Source organism: Topomyia yanbarensis, chromosome 3 (assembly GCF_030247195.1).
Source record: "Topomyia yanbarensis strain Yona2022 chromosome 3, ASM3024719v1, whole genome shotgun sequence".
In the NCBI taxonomy this organism is placed as follows: Eukaryota; Metazoa; Arthropoda; class Insecta; order Diptera; family Culicidae; genus Topomyia; species Topomyia yanbarensis.
This window is the reverse complement of record NC_080672.1, coordinates 290,392,468-290,413,167: the sequence shown is the minus strand read 5'-3', so window position 1 is coordinate 290,413,167 and position 20,700 is coordinate 290,392,468. Positions and strand designations below refer to the sequence as shown.

General features: G+C 38.5%; 1 protein-coding gene and 1 long non-coding RNA gene across 2 annotated transcripts; both read left to right on the top strand.

Annotated features, from left to right (window-relative positions):
* The first annotated feature begins 512 nt into the window (after positions 1–512).
* Positions 513–19,861, top strand: LOC131692509 (acireductone dioxygenase). Its single transcript, XM_058979597.1, has 4 exons — positions 513–853; positions 1,173–1,378; positions 1,433–1,529; positions 19,573–19,861. Exons 1-4 carry the CDS (start codon positions 731–733, stop codon positions 19,699–19,701), a joined length of 555 nt encoding a protein of 184 aa, XP_058835580.1. The 5' UTR covers positions 513–730; the 3' UTR covers positions 19,702–19,861.
* On the top strand, positions 1,537–5,367 carry LOC131692510 (uncharacterized). The gene is made up of 2 exons (XR_009305990.1): positions 1,537–4,600; positions 4,657–5,367. It is a non-coding gene; the product is annotated as an uncharacterized LOC131692510 (long non-coding RNA).
* Positions 19,862–20,700: the final 839 nt, after the last annotated feature.

The following is a 20,700-nucleotide window of genomic DNA, read 5'->3' as shown; positions in this document are numbered from 1 at the left end:
CCGGAATGCGAACTGGAACCAGCCGGAATTCCGGTTCATTTCCGGCTGAGCTTTACTGGGTATTGTAAAATTCTATCCGGGTGGACAGAGAAAGGATAAAATTCGCAAATGAAAAAAGCAGTTTTTTCCACATCGTATGTCAGATCTTAATAAAAATCAATCAGCAGTACTGTAACAACATTCTACATACGCCGATTGATTTTTATGAAGATCTGACATACGGTGTGAAAAAACTGCTTTTTTCGTTTGCAAATTTTGCGCATTCTCTGTCCAACCTTAAATCGCCTGACCAGTTCGTCCGCATTTTTTTTGACAGAGATATTTGAAAAACATATCTGGCATCTCTGCTCAACTGAGATAATAAAAAAAAACAAATCACCTGTCAGAAACGTCTCATGGTGGTTAAAGTACGATTTACACGATAGGTCAGGCTTCCGTCGCCGGTACAGTACGTCAATGGAACGTCAAAATTAGTTACTAGCGATTACAAATTTTAATTTTATTTGATATAGAGGCATTAGTACACAACATCAAAGACACAGAACGTTTCGGCGTGCAGAACGTGTGAATGAGCAAACGAGAAACGCATTCAACTCACCCAGACGCGATTCCGCTGACTGAAGCTGATGTATCGTCTGAATCGGGCTTAAATCTTACATTATTTTGAATTTGTAATTATTTTAGTCTTTTGCGTTGCTACAGCTACTGTAATATTTGTAAATATCACAATATGGTGCGTGCTTGGTTTATGGATAACGAAACAACGGATCAGCGACTTGAACATCATCTGAACCCACCGGAATTTCTAAATCTTAATGAATTATTCAATAACACTGGCGTTGAACATTTTAAGGTACTGTTTTTTGCAATACATATTTCGCTCTGATTATAGAATCCTTTATCTTCCGATTATTCGCTTTTGGATTAGAATAATCTATCGCTATGTCGTACCAACTAAACGTTAACCGCGCCCTGCATACATTCGAATATTATCTCTATTGTTACTCTTCCACGATCTGAAATACAGTGCAAACTAACAAAATATCGTACTCAATAAAATTACAGAATTATGTCTATGTCCCAAGGTTTGCACCATATGATTACAAATTGGCATCATGAAATACCAATATTCTCATATAACAGGTACATTAAGGATTATTTTACTTACATAGATAAACATCGCAACATTCCAAACTGATGGAGTACTAGAGAAAATTCGTAAGGATCGGGGGTACAGTTACGAAGATGAAATAATTTGCTCCAAGGAGTGCTTGCAGGACTATGAGAACAAACTGAAGAGCTTTTTCACCGAGCACCTTCATACGGATGAGGAAATTCGTCTAGTCATTGATGGTTCTGGATATTTTGACGTGCGCAAGTAAGATTTTCTTCATCCTTGAGCGTAACACGATTGTTGAAATGTTAATTTCAGTGGCAAAGACGACAGATGGATCAGAGTTGAGGTCATTTCCGGTGATATGATAGTGATTCCCAGCGGTATCTATCACAGGTTCACATTGGATGGCAAGGTGAGTCAAACAATTTCAATGTCGGATTAATCATCATCTCAAGTTATTTGTCGCCGTCAAAAAAAGATGGCAATGCGCTAGTAAGGAGACCACTCATAAATTATGTAACGCAAAAATTGGCTCCCCCTTCCCTCCATGAAACAAATTGTCACTAATTTCCGAGAGGAACGACACTCCGTGAATTTTTGATGAAATGAACTTATAAATTTAAAATCCTGACTAGATTGATATTGGTTAATTCGGAATTCCAACATTACTTGCTAATGGTTTGGAATGGCCGAGGATGGTTTGAAAGGCGTCATGAAAAAAAAAATAAGGGGGTCTTCTACTCGCGAGGCCTAAAATTGAGCACTTTTTTGGGAATAATTTGTATAGCATCTACTCAATGGATTTAGAAACTTGAAAAGAAAAAATCTCTCGTGACCTTGAAACTTCATTGATGTTGAAACTGTATGTGTCCCGCTTAAGTAAAGTGGCAAATTGGGTAATCTGTAATCAGAAGACTCATATTTTTTATAATCATAGATTTCTTTATTTTATAGCTCGTAAAAGTTATGCAACGATTTGTGAAATTTTCCAACATTTACGTTATTTTTTGGCCTATTAGGGGCTTTGAGTGTGAGCTCCTAAGCATCTTTCTAATAAAAAAAATATTTGTTTTTTTAATTCTGCGAAAAGGCGTCACGAAAGATAGACTTTCGTAGATCCTGACATGTTCGAAAGTTTCTAAAGTTCTTTTTACTTCAGCCTGACGCCACTTGCACCAACTGTCCTCGTCGGTTGAACACTTTGAGTGTTGGCGATTTTTGTTCGATGACGAGCAGTGTTCAAGGGAAACCCAGATTGCATTTCGCATATGTTTTACACAATTTGAGGTTCTCCGAATCGCCTAAAATATTGTTAGCTCGCCGATTAATTTGTCCGTCAACTTTCCCATCGATACCTTCGTATTATTTCTTCAGTTTTCGTAATCGCGTTCTCATACGCTTCTCAACATGTCCGACGCATTCTTTCTTCCGTACGATAATCTCGTTCCGAAAAAAGAAACCATTCACAGACGCTCACATATACATGAACCGTCAAGAATGGACCGGTTAAATCTTTAAACAATGATTTTTCCATACACAAGCGACATCGTGGTGCGCCGCGCTTAGTATCTCAAAACGGCGAGAGATGGGTACCTTTCGGTTCCCAGAAACATGCCAAGGAATATGATTTTCACCAAATCCTTTCTGTGGCGTATTCTCAAATACATATAGATTGAAATTAAACAGAAAAAAATCGATTTTTTGAAACCATAAGAGTAGACCCCCATAAGACCCCCTTAAGTGCTCCAAATTCACGTTTTGACAGTTTAGTGCTCGACGAGATCAAAACGAAGGCTGTTCGCAACGCTGATGTATTCTATATGGGATGTTCTATTTTATATCGCCGACTAAAACAGATCGATCGCTATGCTGAGACGCAGTTCCATTTTTCGAGCACTTTTTTGGATTACATTTACAACAGCTCGACTATTCTGTTTTAAATTTTCCACAATTTAAAACACGAATAGAACACTGTTCTAAATTTGTTTCGTTGGTATGTGTGACAGCAGAAAAAACAATATATGTTACATAAGACGCAAACAATAACAAAATCAAATGGGATTTTCGATTGATTCACACCGGTGTAGTGGATTGCATTGGTTTTGCACTTTCTAGCAGAACTGTCAATGGAACATTCCCAGTTTTCTGCACTTCTGCTAGAAAGTGCAAAAACGGTGCAGCTTCAGTGCACTGCATTACACCGGTGTCAATCAATCGAAAACCCCAAAACAAACAACATTTAGAACAGGTGGCCAAATAATCGCATTGGGAACACCGTGTTCTAGATGTATTTTGATAGATCCAAATTATCCGACGGCTTGTCATTTTGAAACAAATTTGCATCAGAGCATTGCGTCGTCACACATACTAGTGAAAAATATTGAGAACAGTGTTCTATTCGTATTTTAAATTGTGGGTGAACGGAGAACAGCGAGTCTAGTTATGTACGGTATGCAAACAAGGTTCGATGGCGGATCAAAGACATAGTGTCTCGATCATATACATTTGGAACAACAGATCACAGAGAACAGACATCCATGATCGAACAAAAATATTTGAAAAACGTGTGTAAACATTTGAATTTTATATACGATAAACACTAGCGCCGCCACACCAACCTATCTCAACTATCCGTCAAATTCATTCCGGAACCGGTTCGAAATCCTGAATGGGTTCAGTATGGAATCTTGCTCAAAGAAAACAACCGATTCCGACTCTATCGGTTGGTGCATTTGAGCTGGAATTCATGCTGGAAGTCCGAACCGGTTCCAGACTAGTTTGACTGGGTAGAGGAATAACCGCTGTCAATTCTGTCGAACTCAGACACAAAAAAACATGACGACAGTAGCGCACCTGGTTTGGATATCCCAACTACCTTCGAACCCGTTGGAGATTTTATACAAGTTGAATGCTGAAGATGGACGTCTGTTCTCTGTGATCAGATGTTGTTTCAAACTGTTCTCAACTCCTATTCGACAGCTCTCACAACGTCACCCATGTTACGGCTTGGTAAGGCCAAACTGGTGTCGAAGGAAGTCAATTAAGGTTGTCTGACGTATTCTTGATGGTCACATCATTAGCATCAGAATCGTCAGACAGACTTAGTTGATTATAAAATTAGGGAGTTTTTATAAACATTTTTATATTATGTACTATTTTTGCTTCAAGTAGTTGACATTCGAGCTTGTAGAATCTCTTGAGCGCCTTGGAAATTGAGGATTCGATAAAAGAAATCTCTTCTATGAGACGGTTGACCGAGGGCGTCGAAATGCCGAAAGAGATGAGCAGCACAAAGCTGAGAAATAAGTTTCTAAAGGTCATACAAATCAGCGCATTCGTCGGAAGGTTAAGTATGGAAGATCTATTGAGTAAGTGCTCCGACGGAAATTGAGGATCCGATAGAGATCCTTTCTATGAGACGGTCGACCGACGGAGTCGAAATGTCGGAAGAGATGAGCAGCGGCAAGCGAGTTTAACATGAGAGTATGAAACTACCATTGAAATGAAATCTGTAAGTAACACTAAATTCTTAATTTCAGGAACTGTACGAGATGGCGCTGGGCTTGTGGCCTTCGACTGGAAAGGTCCATTCTCATTGATTCGGAAGGCTTCTTGGCTGGTTGGTAGATATATGCTCCTCCTTGGGTGGGGAACATGTGGATCCTACTAGTTGTCGACTCTTTTGATCGTGGGTATGAGGCTAATTCAGGAAGGAGTGCAGGACTGGCATCTAAGAGATAATTAATTATTCAGGACTTTTTCTTACGATTACTTAACTCCACCGACCAAGCACACCGGCTCTCAGAAATGATAAGCAAATTTATGCCTGTATGCATGGATGTGTATATATGTGTATATGTGTGTGTATATCCTATAGGAGCAATGTATCCCTAAGCAACATGGAAGGACAGCCTCTTAGGCACCAAAACGCTCATGGGAAGCTGGGTGCGCGATCGTAGGTGACAATAACGCACCTCACACACTGTCAAGTGCAAATTCAGCTCCAGCAGGCTTTTCCCTGCTCTCAAATAAGTAAATAAATAAACGGTGAGACGGTAGGTGTACAGTTAATACACATAGGTTGCAGAAATAGGTTGTTGAAACAGCCCGATTGCACACTGATAAATAACAATAACAACAGTGTTCTATTCGTGTTTCAAATTGTTGAAAATTTAAAACAGAATAGTCGAGCTGTTCTAAATCTGATGTAAAAAGTGCTCGAAAAATAGAATTGCATCTCAGCATTGCGATCGATCTGTTTTAGTCGGTGATGTGAAATAGAACAGCCCATTGAGATATCTGACGTTTAAAATACGCACACCGAGATTTCGCATTTTTATACTACCGTCCTCCCCTTAAGCCCACGAGCGGTTTGTTTTCCTCCCAATTCGCAGTGCAAATGATTTGTTTTCCTCCCAACTTAAACGTCAAAACGACACAATACTAACGCAGCGGGATAAGTCTACACTGTATCAAAAAATTGCCCGTACAGCATTTACTCCAATAATAAATCATTAGAAAAATGTATTAAGGGGACTCTCCTCAATTGATAGTTTAGGCCATTTGGTGCAGATTGCAGTCCGTTTTGTAGTTCAAATGTCAAATTATGCTGAAAACCAATAGCTTTGTTAAAATATTTGCGAGCTTCAAAAAAGCAACGAAACCGACGTCAAAAAATTGCCCGTACACTTACGACCGTTTCAAAACTTTGTGAAGTAAACAAGTATGTGTCAAACAGGTAGAAACAAGCACCCGCGTCGTGTCCTGTAGAATAAGTTTCTGGTGATTTTTACAGCATATTCGATAAAATCTTTTTTTTTTTAGTTTTTTCGTGCAATTTAAAGGTGTTAGACAATTTTGTCCGTATAATGACCGATTCTCACACTAAAATTCCGCCGGCCATCCAAAAATTGATTGTTGATTTGAAGGAAGATGGTAAAAGCCTGTCCGAAATTGCAGTAACTGTGAATCGCCCACGATCTTCGGTGCAGTATGTACTTCAGAGCTTCAAGAAAACAAAATCTCTTGAGACTGCTCCCGGAAGAGGTCGCAAACCGAAGCTTACAGATCGTTACGTTCGCATACTTTTACGTGAAATCAAGGAACATCCTAAACAGAGTGCTCCTAAGCTTGCAGATAGCCTGTTGCGGTACGACAACATTAAAGTTAACCCACAAACAATACGCAATGCCCTCCACGATAAAGGATATCGAGGATGCGTAGCGCGTAAAAAACCGTTCATTTCTGCTAAAAATATCAAAAAGCGGTTGGAATACGCTCAAAAATTTGTAGTAGAACCAGAGGATTTTTGGAACAACGTTCTATTCACGGATGAGAGCAAATTTAATATTTTCGGGACTGACGGATTGGTTAGAGTGTGGCGCAAACCGAATACTGAGTTAAATCCGAAAAATCTGCGGCCGACAGTAAAGCACGGCGGTGGTCATGTTATGGTGTGGGTGGGGTGCCTTCAGTGCAAGTGGTCCAGGAAACTTGACATTTGTCGAATCTACCATGGATAGATTCATGTATCTTGACATTTTAAAGAATAATTTAAAAGCAAGCGCGCGGAAATTGGGCCATGGAGATAATTTTCGCCTTATTCAGGATAATGACCGCAAGCATTCCTCGAAGATTGTCAAGGAATGGTTGCTCTACAATGTAAAATCGACGCTCCCACATCCTCCCCAGTCACCGGACCTAAATCCCATAGAAAATTTGTGGGATCATCTTGAACGAAAAATCCGGGAACATCCGATTCAAAATAAGAACCAGCTGAAGAAGGTTCTAGTTGAAGAATGGCAGAAAATTTCACCTGAAACAACCCAAAAACTGGCTTCCTCGATGAAAAGACGTTTGAAGAGCGTAATTGCAGCAAAAGGTGGTCATACAAAGTATTAATTTTGTATTTTAAGTCAGTTCAATAACATTTCTTGTCGTGTACGGACAATTCTTTGACATTGATTTTGGAAGAGATGTTTATTTTATTCATTTTTTTTACATTTGAATGAATTTTTCTTATATTTATGTCTTGATAGAATTAAGGAGTTATTTTAGTTCATAAATAAACAAATTTAAGGTTTTTATTCCTTAACTTGATGTGTTTAATGTACAACTGCGCATGCGAGCAATCCCTGTACGGACAATTTTTTGATACACTGTATATAGAATACATCGACGAGAACATTTCAAATGGGCCGATAAACAAAACGTAGACAATTCCGGTTAATACTTAATTCAAATGGACGCTAACAAAGCTTTATACATACCTTGAATAAGCCGATTCTGAAGCCTGGCTGTTGGCGAAATAATGAATTATCGAAAAGGCGCATAAACAAAATAACTTGTTTTGCTTATGTTCCCTTTCACTTCCCCTCAAAAATTTACGGTTCATATACACCAAACAACAAAACGGAAAAATTTGTTTATGGGCCCTTTTCTTAATGAAGAAGACTATACTTGAAAAGGGAACAAAAACATCGCAACACCAAGAAAGGGATCAAAATAAACGTCACATAATCATTTGCTGTAAACAAAAGGGCTCACCCGCACGCACTATAAGCTAACGTCTCGCCGAAAAGGGATTATGGGAGAGGGCACAAAACCAGTGTGATGTTTCAAAAGGGACCAAAACATTTATCTGCAAAAATCGTTCAAAATATATTTTTTTAATAAATCTGGTATATTATTCGGAAAAAAATGGTTAATTTAACACGGCATTGAGTTGTTTGGTTCTTAAATGAATGTTCATAAATGGGAATATAAAGTACGAGGTGATTTTTCAGACGCCATTTTCTCAACATGAGCATATTGCATATAATGCCTTATGAAATGTTGACGTCGACATCAGCTTTGCGAACAGCCTAAGCATTGCCACGCCGAATACAGTACATTGATTCTTAACGGGGTGTACCCGTTAAGGTGGCGTAAACGAATATTGTCAAAACAAGGGCCAATAGCGTATTTCGAACTAACGATGTAGCATGCCATTATGACACGTAAAAAATGAGTGAGTAGTATCAGAGACATAATCGGAATGAAGTAGAACACACATTTCTAATGGAAACACCGAAATATCGGTACACGTACATCGAAATCTAAAATATTCGAACACATGTATCCTCATATGGTAACCCTGAAAAGAGAATGTAATGAGAGTGAAACAATTCATTTGGCACAGCTGAAAATCGGATATACTTGTACCGTTTTTCGGCATTTCCATTAAAAATACCGAAATAACTTATTTTAATAAAACCATTCAGAAACTAGTAAAAATTTCAGCATTCGTATTAATAGCCTAAAGTGTATGCTACTTCATTTTGGTTATGTCTCTGACATTACCTACCCATCTTTTTAATCTAAAACAGAAAAAAACTGTTCTGAAAACCTAATAATTGCATAACCTAAGGCGATTTAAAATTCCGACAGAAAATAAAATTGCGTTTTTTTCAACCAGCTTTCTGTTGTTGTTGTGAATTATGCCTCCTAGTTCTGGTGAAGTTTACACTCGCACAAGTGCGTTTTGCCCTGCCGATTTTTTCCAAAGTATTATTTATAATGATTTTAAAACATTGTATTTAAATTCTCTCCATTAATATTCTATAGTTAAGCTATGATCATACTTCCTTAGGAAGCGCGTTTTATCTAATCTTTTCCTAAATAATAATATACTCAAACCTTAACCAAGCGGGTTCCTAGGGTTGCCACCTCTGGAGAGATTTTGACCCGGAGATTTTTACTGACCCGTGTGGGGGGGGGGGGTGTATTTTGAGTGGAACTAGCCAGAACTTGGAATCAACGCGATTACTCGACATTTTAAAGCACTTTAATAGCTTTTTATTACGTATTGAGTGAAAAAGAGACAAGTATGTACTCTTTCATTCCTTCTGTAAATCGTCATGGCTTTTAGTACTGAGTGATTGAAAAATTACCAAAATTATGTCACAATTACCGCAGTGCGTAAAGTTTTTACCAAGCTTAGTGCGCACCAGTCTTCCATGGCGTTAAAATAAAACTATAAATTTTTCATGTCTGAGAACGGTTTTGTCGGTTTTATTAGGTATACATTGATGATTCGCTGGTTGGACATTTTTTAACTGGACCGCTTTTTAGTTGGACCTCCGCTAGTTGGACCATTGTCCAATTAAAAAGCATCTGAACGCCAAAATCTCATGTCAAATTAACTTTGACAATCAATCTGACAATATTTAGAGATGTGAATAGATGAATTTACACTGCCAACATATCCTTTGGAGAGTTTTTGACATTTGTCAGTCGGTCCAACTAGCGAATCAAATTCGTTAGTTGGACAAGGCTTAGGCTCAACCAGCGAACTGTAGTATCTCCTTTTCCCAGCTAAGTGCCAAGAATACAAAAACTACAGCTACTCTCGCTGTGGAGGATAAGTCGAAGGAGGATTGCTCTCATCCACAACTAACAAAAAAGCAATGCAAAGTAGGCGGGTCAGCGGCATCACGTGGGAAGCACTATGTGGTGTCGGTTATTCATCATCAGAGGTCCCAACAAAGGGGCGAAACTCACTTCCTTTGCCAACAGTTAAGGATCGCTGCAGGAGTAGCAACAACACCGGAAGTATTCGTTTGATGTTGACCTAGCCAGTTAAATTAGAACAAATCTGCCATACCTTAGTGCAGCTGCAGATACGCACCACCAACAGTGAAGTGATTTGGTAAAATTGCAACAAAATAACTTTTTACACCGTTTTGAGCGACTTAGTGGGATGCAAAATTTTAATTGTAGCATATAGCGATATATCACTTTCATTAATTTGTAGTATATTTGATTTGTTTTTCATTTTCATTATTTTGCGAACGAAATCAATATTTGGCGAATCTTCGCCGCCTTGAAACGAAGGGTTAATCAGGAAAAATAAATCTGAACCAAAGAATCAATTAATTTCAAAAAAATGAAATATGCTTCTTCCCGGAGAAATTGATGTAAAAGCCGGAGGTCCGGAGATCGCTCCCGAAAACTGGAGACTCCGGGTTATTTTACAGGTTTCTTAGAGTGAAATTTTCGCAATAACCCTGCAATTGTCACGTATGATAATCGACAAAGAATGTAGTACTAGGACATTACTTTTATTAGAACTTTTTATTTGATGAGCCGCGATATTCGCAAGCAAAATAAGTAAAATGCCTATTGCGTTGTTTAAAAACATGAAATAAGCCGGTCTTAACGAAACAACCAATGCTTATCAAAACGTCATTCGCACCCACACTACCGCTTGCCAGAGGAAAACAACCCAAAGAGCCCACGCCAGTTCACGCTTCAATGTATACACCGCAGTGCACTCTGGAACGCGCGCCGTGATGAATTTACCTAAACACGCACCTGATGCCACATATAATTTAAAGAGCAAGAAAGCGCGGTTCTCTCGTACCAAACCACCCCATCCCCAATTGGGGAATTAAAGCGTCGTTTGGCTGTCAAAGAAAATTCAGGTAACTCCTCACACGAACGGGAATCGTATTTGATTTAAAACCATACGTGTACACATTAGTCAGAGTGAGAAAGGCTATGTTTCATGAAAGAAGAGCGTGGTGGTTAAAATATCGCGGAAAAACACTTACCGAAATATGTATAATTTACATATTTTCTTGGATCTACCTAATTATAGCTATAAGAAACCGATAATAGATACTTCTGAAATGTTTATCAGTCTGAATTGCCACCGTTTACAGTCAATTACCATTTATAAATTCCATATCAAAGAATGTAAATGGGTCATTCCATGCGAAGTGATCAAGGCACGTGTAATCGACCTCCACGGATTTGAACAAAATTTAGAGGAATTGTTCATCTAGGGCCAATATATAAAAACCCAAATTTTTGTGACAATTGAACCACCGCTCGGGTCATGGGAGCACCCCCCGTTTTGGCAAATTGTCAAAACCCTTGATTTTCTTTTGATCATATCTCCGGTTCTATTTACTCTAGAATCAAACCACAGGATGGCTTTTGAAAAAAATTGTTCAAGGAGTCTATAAAAAATATTATTTTTTGCCGACAGTGTTGCCAAGTATGCAATTTTTTCAGTTAAATATTAAAAGTTAATTTTTCTCAAAATACGTATAGTTTAATTTTGAAAATTTTAATGCCATCGCGTTCCTCAGACATTTTTACATAAAAAACACTTATCATCTCAATATAATATGAGCGCATCCTGAGATACACCGTTTTGAAGAGAAAAAACCGCAATTTCCCATATAAAATCGCAAGCGCACAACACTAAAAAACCAACTTGAGTATTCTGAGTTCAAACATAATTTTTCGTGAAGTAGACGAGAAATGATGAAAAACTACGTATTTGATTTGCTTCTAGCAGATCAGGGTCGATTTTTATGACAGTTTGAAGATTTTCTCAATTTTGGCCAATAAAAATGGATTTTTATATGAGAAAATCGGAGTTTTTCCCTTCAAAACGGTATATCTCAGGATGCGCTCATATTATATTGAGATGATAAGTGTTTTTTATGTAAAAATGTCTGAGGAACGCGATGGCATTAAAATTTTCAAAATTAAACTATACTTATTTTGAGAAAAATTAACTTTTAATATTTAACTGAAAAAATTGCATACTTGGCAACACTGTCGGCAAAAAATAATATTTTTTATAGTCTCCTTGAACAATTTTCTTCAAAAGCCATCTTGTGATTTGATTCTAGATTAAATAGAACCGGAGATATGATCAAAAGAAAATCAAGGGTTTTGGCAATTTGCCAAAACGGGGGGTGCTCCCATGACCCGAGGGGTGGTTCAATTGACACAAAAATTTGGGTTTTTATATATTGGCCCTAGATGAACAATTCCTGCAAATTTTGTTCAAATCCGTGAAGGTCGATTTCAAGTTTGCATGTTTTTTTGATCACTTCGCGTGGAATGACCCAAATATTAGGCAACTTCAGTGAAGGTAACGCTAAATTTTCGCTACTGTGCGCTCTCTTTATCTTTGACTGACAAATGGATTGCAAAATATGGTTCAAGACCAATGATTTGACGATAATACTAAGAAAAACCTAAGTTTTTCGTAGAGAAAGTATTTGAAATCCCGTGATGAAAATTTTTAATAAAGTGTATGATGTTTGTTTACATTTTATTGATTTTACTCTAAACTTTTGTAGAGGACACCTCAGTACTCTTGAAGGTCCTTATAGATTTATTAAGCTCCTGCTTGTTCTGTGGTGTGTCATCATTGTATCTTCTGTGTATGCATGAAACTGGCACGCCAGTGCATCATTGGAATGACATGCTATCAGCGCCGGGCGACAATCATGGGATGTATTACCTACCACCGAAGAATGCAAGCTGACATGAAACGCAGCAGCTGCTACGCCTACAACGTCAGAACACAAGCTAACGATTTTTTATTATGTTCCCTTTTTATACGTGTCGAGGTTCATTGGATGACAAAGGGCAGTCCTACACCGAGCAAAATATACATTGAATTTCCATAAAACGAGTTATGACTTCCAGACATAAGGATTATAAATGGATTTTATAAGCCTGTCTTATTATTTGGAGGGGAAATTTCAAATGTCAAAAATGCTAACCCACGTGGCTAAATTTACTGTCAAGGTAAAACGATAGTGTCAAACAAAGACGTGTTTATATATATTTTTTTAAATCAATTAAAAATCATTCTGAAGTTTTAAAGATTGAGCATGTATATATAATTATAATTACAAAGATGAGCTCTATCAGTGTTTGAAATAAAAGAATAATTTTATTCTTGCTTTAATGACCCAATTATGAACTTTTCACAAAAGTGACTTTTACGGTCGTGATTCGCTGGTTGGACATTTTTAATGTAGAATACATTTAAGTTTTCAATATAGGGGTCCCGTTTCAAAATATCGGCTGTGGCGCCGCGTCAGATTTTGAACGTTAATCTTTTATCATACTTAACAGAATGATTTGATTTTTGGACCAATTTGTTGAAAATATGTTCCTCTATGCTGTAAATTTAAAATTTGAAGTATGTATAACATGCACTAATAATAAAAAATTGTGTTTTGAAAAATCTTTCGAAAACGACTCGGAAAAGAGAAAATTTTCAGCCCATCCCGCACAGAGCCGTCAATATGGTGGACCAACCGAACAATAAAATAATGAAAAGTTTATATATAGGTCTACTACATGTTTGTTCCTATGATTATTCGAATTGGGTTGCTTGACGAGAGCAGTTGGTGGGGGAAAGACGGCATATTCCTTTGGTTAGGCCATTAGAAGCCGGACGGAAAGGAAAGGCTCATGCACGGCACGAGAATGAGCGAGAAAGCGTTAGTAGTGCATATTAGCGCGATTATATAAATATCTGTCGGTCGGTTTTTCTCATCATTCGTATTCGTTCAAGCACTAGCAAGCAGCCAGTCCACCGGAGGTAGGCAGTTGGCAATGATGAAGGTCCGAAAAAGTGCCTCAACTACTGGTGACCCACCGCAACCAACTACCGATCAGGAACTGTCCAGCTTCTGGTTCGTGAGATTGTACAGGACTGCAAAGTCGAGCTACGCTTACAAAGCTCAGTCGTAATGATGCCCCGAGAAACCAACGATGCCTATTTGGTCGGTTTGTTCGAGGATGCAAAATAGTGCGCCAAGCGCATAACTTTCAGGCCAAATACATTAAACTGGCTCACCGTGTCCGCGGGGAGTGCGTCTGAATTATGCTCCCGCAATAAAACAATAAACGGTTCTTTACAGGACCAATTAATTGTGTTCTAATAAAAGTTAAACTGAAATTTACATTTTATGGTGTATAACAAATAATTTTCAGAAAGCTATATAAGAAATACGATGTGTGGAAAGAAAGAAAGATATTTTAATTATCATCTCTCGCTCGTTTTCGTGCACTGCTCTTCCATTCCTTTCTGCTGCTAATACCATCATAACTAAAACGAATGTGCGTGTTCCCCCACCATCCCATGGCCAGTGTTGCCACAATTACATGTCGCTATTACAATTTAAATTATTTTATTGATCTTCTCTAGTATTGATAAAATATAGAACGTGCAAAGTACACTAGTCGCATGCTTTTATTCGAACGTTTTGGCAGCTTCCGTTGATTAACTGCATAAATCGATTTGTTTGTGCAGCTCCTTGCTAGTAGCAAACTAAATAGCCTTTATCAGCGCTAACAAATAACACAAAAGAATTTAAATTTGTGAAAATCTTTTCCTTCCTTCTTTTCAAATCTGCAACATTCTTTGAAAATATTGTTGGAATGTTGTTATTGAAAAACTGAACATGCAAGTTTGCTAGCACTGGCCACTAAGGCGATGGAAAGACAGAATATTTGTTTTGGTTATGCTAGTATTGGTAGCCGAACGGAAAGGAAAGGCACAGGAATGGCACGAAAACGAGCGAGAAAGCGATAGTAGTGCTTTCTCGTGCGTTCATATATGAATATTGGTCGGTCGGTTTTTCTCATCATTCGTATTCGTTCAAGCACTAGCAAGCAGCCAGTCCACCGGAGGAAAGCAGTTGGCAATGATGACGGTCCGAAAAAGTGCCCCAGCTACTGGGTGCCCATCGCAACCAACTACCGATCAGGAACTGTCGCCATGCCAGTATTTCGCCCCAACTAAAGGGCAACGGAGCAACTAATCCGCTGGCTAACATTCCAGCGTCTGGTACGTAAGGTTGTGTATTACTTAAAAGTCGAGCTACGCTTTCAAAACTCAGCCGTAATGAAGCCAGTGATGCCTACTTGGTCAGTTTGTTTGAGGATGCAAAATAGTGCGCCAAGTACGTAACTTTCTCGCAAAAGAAATCAAACTGGCTCACAGTGTCCGCTGGGAGTGGGCGTAAATTACAATAAAAGCAACGGTTCTTTTCAGTACCAATCAATTGTGTTCTAGTGAGAGTTAAACTGAAACTTTCATTTTAAGATGTGTAACATATTTTCAACAAGCAACATAATACGTTGTGTGGAAAGAAGTAGCTTGCACACGGAACAAAAATTTAAATTATCCTCTCGCTCGTTTCGTGCGCTGCTTTTCCATTCTTTTCTGCTGCTATTATCAGTATAACCAAAACTAATGTGAGTGTTCCATCACCATCCCTATAGTGATCAGTGTTGCTTCAATTGCATGTGTTTAAGAGAAACATTGAAGTCGCATGTTTCTATTCGACCTTTTTGGCAGCATCCGTCCACTAACCGCATTAAATTATTTTTTTGTGCAGCTCCGTGCTAGTAGCAAACAAAATGGCCCTACCAGCGTCTGATTCATGAGATTGTGCAGAATTTCAAAGTCGAGCTAAGCTTATAAAGTTCAGCCGTAATGGTACCCGAAGAAGCCTGTTTTGTCGTTTTGTTCGAGGCTACAAAACAGTTCGCTCGACACGTAACTATCATGCCAAATATATCCAACGATCCAGCGCATCACCATCAACACCAACGCCGAAACCAAAGGTTTTTTCAGAACCATCATTATTACCATAGAGAATTATTTGAAAATTTCGCATTCAAACGTGATTCTGTTGAATATTATTAGATTTAAATTCGAATTGAAGTCACGACGCTCCGGTTAATGTCACAGACATTACCCACCCATCTTTTTTATTGTGACCACGACTAACGGTTTAATATAGACACCCCATTTCAATATTTCGGAAGGAACAGAAGGTCGAGTTTGGAAAGTTTGTAACTTTCATTGTACTTAACCAAATTACACAATGTTCGCACCAATGATTCAGAAATATGACCAGGAATCTTCTATTAGATTTGTAAGTATGTATAATTTACATGAATAAAGAACAATTGATTTTCAGGAATCAATTATTATCTGTTCTGCCAGTACTATGCGACTTCCTCATGCTAACAATTCATTTCATCGTTAGCCATCTCCCTCACCAAGGCCAACAAAAACGGTCCTTTTCAGGACCACCATCATTTTTGTAAAGAATAATTTGAAATATTCCTCGCCCAAATCACCTTTTGTCCGAAAATTCCAATGAGTATCAACATATTTGAAGAACGTATTCCTTATGTATTCTACATCTCTCCGGTTATGTCGCAGACATTACCCATCCATCCATCCATCTGCTATTGTAAAATTCTATCCGGGTAATTTTGCAAGTATAATACTAATACACTCAAAAGTGTCACATGTTCCCACCTTTTTCTCCATCTTGGGTACTGGATCTATTTTGATTGTAATTCTAGCCAAACATGTCAAATGGTCCCAAGTGAAAATGACAGTTTCTCTTTGTTTACGTTCTCTTTCAGCATTTTTTTGATATATCCTGAAAAAATATCGAAAAGTTTTATGCTGACGCCGTAATAATCGAAAGAGAAAGTAAACAAAGAGAGGCTCTCATTTGCACTTAGGACCATTTGACATGTCCGTCGAGAATTGACAATCGAACAGTGAACTTGCGTCTTTTGTTTTTACTCTTTTCTTCAGCGTTCGCAACTAGTGTACAATTGTACATGACGAGCAAGTGCTCCACAATGTACATAAGATGCGCATTAGTTACCCACACTACAAAAAGGAAAAAACGATTCAGCTGCAACCAGTACTATACATGGAAGCCAACTGGAAAAGATATAATGTTCGTGCGAAACATTTGAAAGAATAGTGAACCGTAGATTAATCACGACCCCTCGAGCAACATGACCTGATGAACATCCGTTAATACGCCTTCCGCAAGCAAATGGGGACCGGAACGTTCCTCGGTTCGCTTGGGTGGTTCCTAGTCAGGTAATAAAGGAATGGCTTCATCTGGATATTGTGGCACCTAAAATAGACAAAGGATATCACACCGTTTGGAGGGAAGCGTTCTCCGGCAAGTGAACAACCACATTTTCGTTGAGCTGTCAGCCATACAGCCCGTTTACAAAGAGTGTTTACAAATAGCCACCAGCTATTATCCAGAAATTTTCATTTTTACTTACGCCATGCCTGAACTTTCGTCACTACGGGTAGAACTCACTCCGAATCTTACTACCCACTTGGGAAAAAAGTGTTCCGCCGGCGTTGAGTGTAAAGTTAATGCAAAAATGGACACTAAATGCATTTTTTTCAAATTTGATGTACATTTCTAGAGTGAACTGCCGCTGATATCAAGATGATGCAAAATTACGACGGTTCTTGATAACATCTGAAAAATGTCCAAAATGGTGAATAAAGGAAATTTTGGAAACCAAATTTGTATTTTTGATGCAAAATGCCTTTAAAATGCATGAAACGTCGATATTTGATATCTCGAAAAAAATGATTACTCACCCCCGCTTAGGGCTTAAGCCAGGCTTAAAAGTACTGGTGAACCTGGTTTGAAAGTTAAAGGCTAGTTTACCGTTCGGAAAACGTGTCACTGGATTTGGATCACTGTGTATTTTAAATGGAGCTCGGGATTTCAAATCCCGTGACGGGAAATGAGTCTACACAAAAATGACAGTTTTCCTGAAGTGTAAATCCAACCGCGGGAAACATCACGGGATTTTAAAACCCTCCACACTGAAATCCGGCCGGGAATAATTTTATTTTTAAAATATCCAACGAATTTCGGGATCCTCTATGCTTCAAGGCTCTTTATTGCTCATTGGTGCGCCCGCAGTTGGAATTTGCAAACGTCGTTTGGTGCCCGTATCAAGCTACGTGGAGCCTTAGGATCGAAGCAGTCCAGCGTAAATTCATACAATATGCGTTACGGGAATTGTCGTGGAACGATCCATTAAACCTGCCACCGTACGAGGACCGTTGTCGTCTTTTAGGACTTAATACTTTAACACGCCGGTGACATGCAGCGCAAGCTACCTTCGTGTCAAAGATTCTGCTGGCTGAATATGATTATCCGGAGCTACTAGCGCAAATCAACCTCTACGCGCCTACCCGTTCTCTTTCTGAAATGCGCAGCACTAACTACGCTACCAATAGTCCAATTTTAGCAATGAGTCGTCGCTTCAACGAGTTTGCTGAAGTTTTTGACTTCGTCATGAACTCTTAGCAGTTTCGTCGTCGTGTATTGTCACTATTTTAATTATGTTTAGTTTACCTTAGTTTAGTATAGTTCATTAAGACAAATTGTCAGTTGGACTTTTTTATACAAATACAAATACAAACACAAATTGTTTCCGACGTGGAAGATAGTAGGAGAGCCCGGGGCTAGTTGGCGGTTGGGGTAAGTTGGCGGAATCCCCTTTTCTCCGTTTCTATTAGACATAAAGCGCTGTCTCTCGTTGTGAACCTCAAGTAATGTGAAACACATTATCCAATGTGTTTTTGTTGTAAAACATTTTGTTTTGTTGAAGCTGTGGGCGATCTTGTGTTTTTGTGCATACTTTGTAAATTTTCTTAATTTTAAACATTTTTTGTTACTTAAGGTGGCTTTCAATATATACCCCGAATGATTATATTTTTCGATAGTGCGTGAAAAGAGCTTTCAGTATCGGTATATTACACCTATCCATACACAAAAGTAATTTTTTAAATCCTTTTTTATAAAAAGTGCGGTTGGGGCAAGTTGGCGGTAACGCACACGGGCCAAGTTGGCGGTACTATTTACAGTGCAAAAATAGTCATCGAATATTTTCATTTCTAGAATTCACTCCAAAGTAAGAGAAACTTTTTCTTGTGTCTCTCGTCAATGCAGGGGACAATTATTTCGACCAATCACCTGAAGAATTTCGAAAATTTGCTTTTGAATATGGAGTACGCGTCGAAGTCAAAATGACGGGGTATTGAGACTTAAATATAATGAAAAGTGTCGAATAATATACAGTTTTATTGAAAAGACAATCGGCATATTTCAAAAGGACCACTGATGTAATCGACTTTCCATTTGATTGCTTATTTTTTGGCATTCCGCCATCTTAACCAACACATACCGTCAACTTACCCCTGGGCTGGGGTAAGTTGGCGGCTTTTCCGCGTCACATATTTTTGTCTCTAGAAATAAAGACAACGTATGTAACATTTTCATAAAATTCAGAGATGTTGCCAACAGTCTGCCCTTTCATGCAACGTCTATTTTGCAAAATCTACCAAAATCAAAGCGGTAAAAAATGAAAACTGAAAACACCGCCAACTAGCCCCGGTCTCCCCTATTTTTATAAGGTTTGCAATTCGCTACAAGTGTGATACTGTTTGTATTTTTAAAAAGCAGCAGAGTTTTTGGTTTGACAAGTTTGGAGAGATCTCGGCGGGAAATTTTCCCTGATCAAATCCCGACGCAAATCCCGTGCGAAATCCCGTGACCCATTTTCCGAACTGTAAACTAGCCTTAAGCGAGGGTGAAGAAATCGGCCCTAAGGTGGGTTTTGGGAACTTCAACAGGGCCGTAGGTGGTTGAAGCAACCCCTCTCCCGCATACCACCCACCTCCTCCTGCCTCATTAGTTTCGCCCGGGTTTGTCATTGGGGAATATTATTTTATTTTTATTATGAATATCCAAAAAATCTATTATATTGTAATCATTGCTCTTTTCCAGAACTACATTCGTGCCAAGCGGTATTTCGTAGGAGAACCTGTTTGGATGCCATATAATCGTCCATCTGATGATTTACAGTGTCGCAAGGATTATTTAAAGAAACTAGAAACTGGGTTTGCAGCGGTTTAAACACGCACGATCAATCATTATAAAAACGAACTCTATTTTTTCTAGAAAAAGTTTCTAAATAAAATAAAAAGAATCATTCCTTTCAATATATTTTTTTTGCAGATGCAACGACATTAATTGTTAATTTACAGTATACTGAAGTTTTGTTATGAATCTATTGGAATAAATCTGCATAATCATATAGAAGAGAAAGGAAAAAAAGACTTTTTATTTAATTTTTCTTTAAGAAGTTAGACTCAACGGTTCGACTTAGTCTCAGCAGTGTATGGCAGTCGACTCGACCATTGCATAGTAGGGTGGGACAAAAATTAGATTTCTGCTCTGCGCAACTTTTCGGTCCTAGAACAACTGTGCAAATTCTTAGCTCAATATCTGAAACTATATTTTTGTGCCCACTGTTTAAAGTTTCCATGGGATTTTGTATGGGAAAGTTAACTTTCACAAAACAATTCCTCCAGAAGTCGCCCATTGCTTCCGAAAAATAAATCAATATGTGGCTTTTACAGGAAATTTAACAAAGAAACAAAGTCTCGAGGACCACGAAACGATCTGACGCTTGAGAAAAAAGTTATTAAGCAGAAACCGATTGATGATCTTGTGAAAATACCATCGCACTGCGCTAACTAGAAATCCCCCATCACGGTGATGCGAGTAAATACCGGAGGCTGGAGCACGTCTTACCTGTGAGGCGGTCGGGAGCGAAAAGATGACGAGTCGGGGTAACTGTCGTCAACGAGGCCTTCGACTCGTCGTCGCTAACGCTTAAGTGCGTGTCGAAGCAGTGCTCCCAATTCATGATATTAAACCGGAAATAAGCACAAGGTTATATAAATCCCAACATAGCGTTAGCGTGTGCCACACATCTCCCCTTCTCTTCAAAAAAAAAATCTCAAGAATATTAGTTTTATACATCGTTCCAAAACTCTGAATAAGTGTTGTTCCTATCGCTCTTTTGCCTCCTGTCACAAATGAGAGTAAACGGGTGCATTGTCTGCTCTG

Coding starts and splice junctions, on each gene's coding strand:
- LOC131692509 (XM_058979597.1), top strand. CDS start 731: ATGGTGCGTGCTTGGTTTATGGATAACGAAACAACGGATCAGCGACTT. Junction 854..1,172: donor CTGGCGTTGAACATTTTAAG/GTACTGTTTTTT, acceptor TTACTTACATAG/ATAAACATCGCAACATTCCA. Junction 1,379..1,432: donor GGATATTTTGACGTGCGCAA/GTAAGATTTTCT, acceptor TGTTAATTTCAG/TGGCAAAGACGACAGATGGA.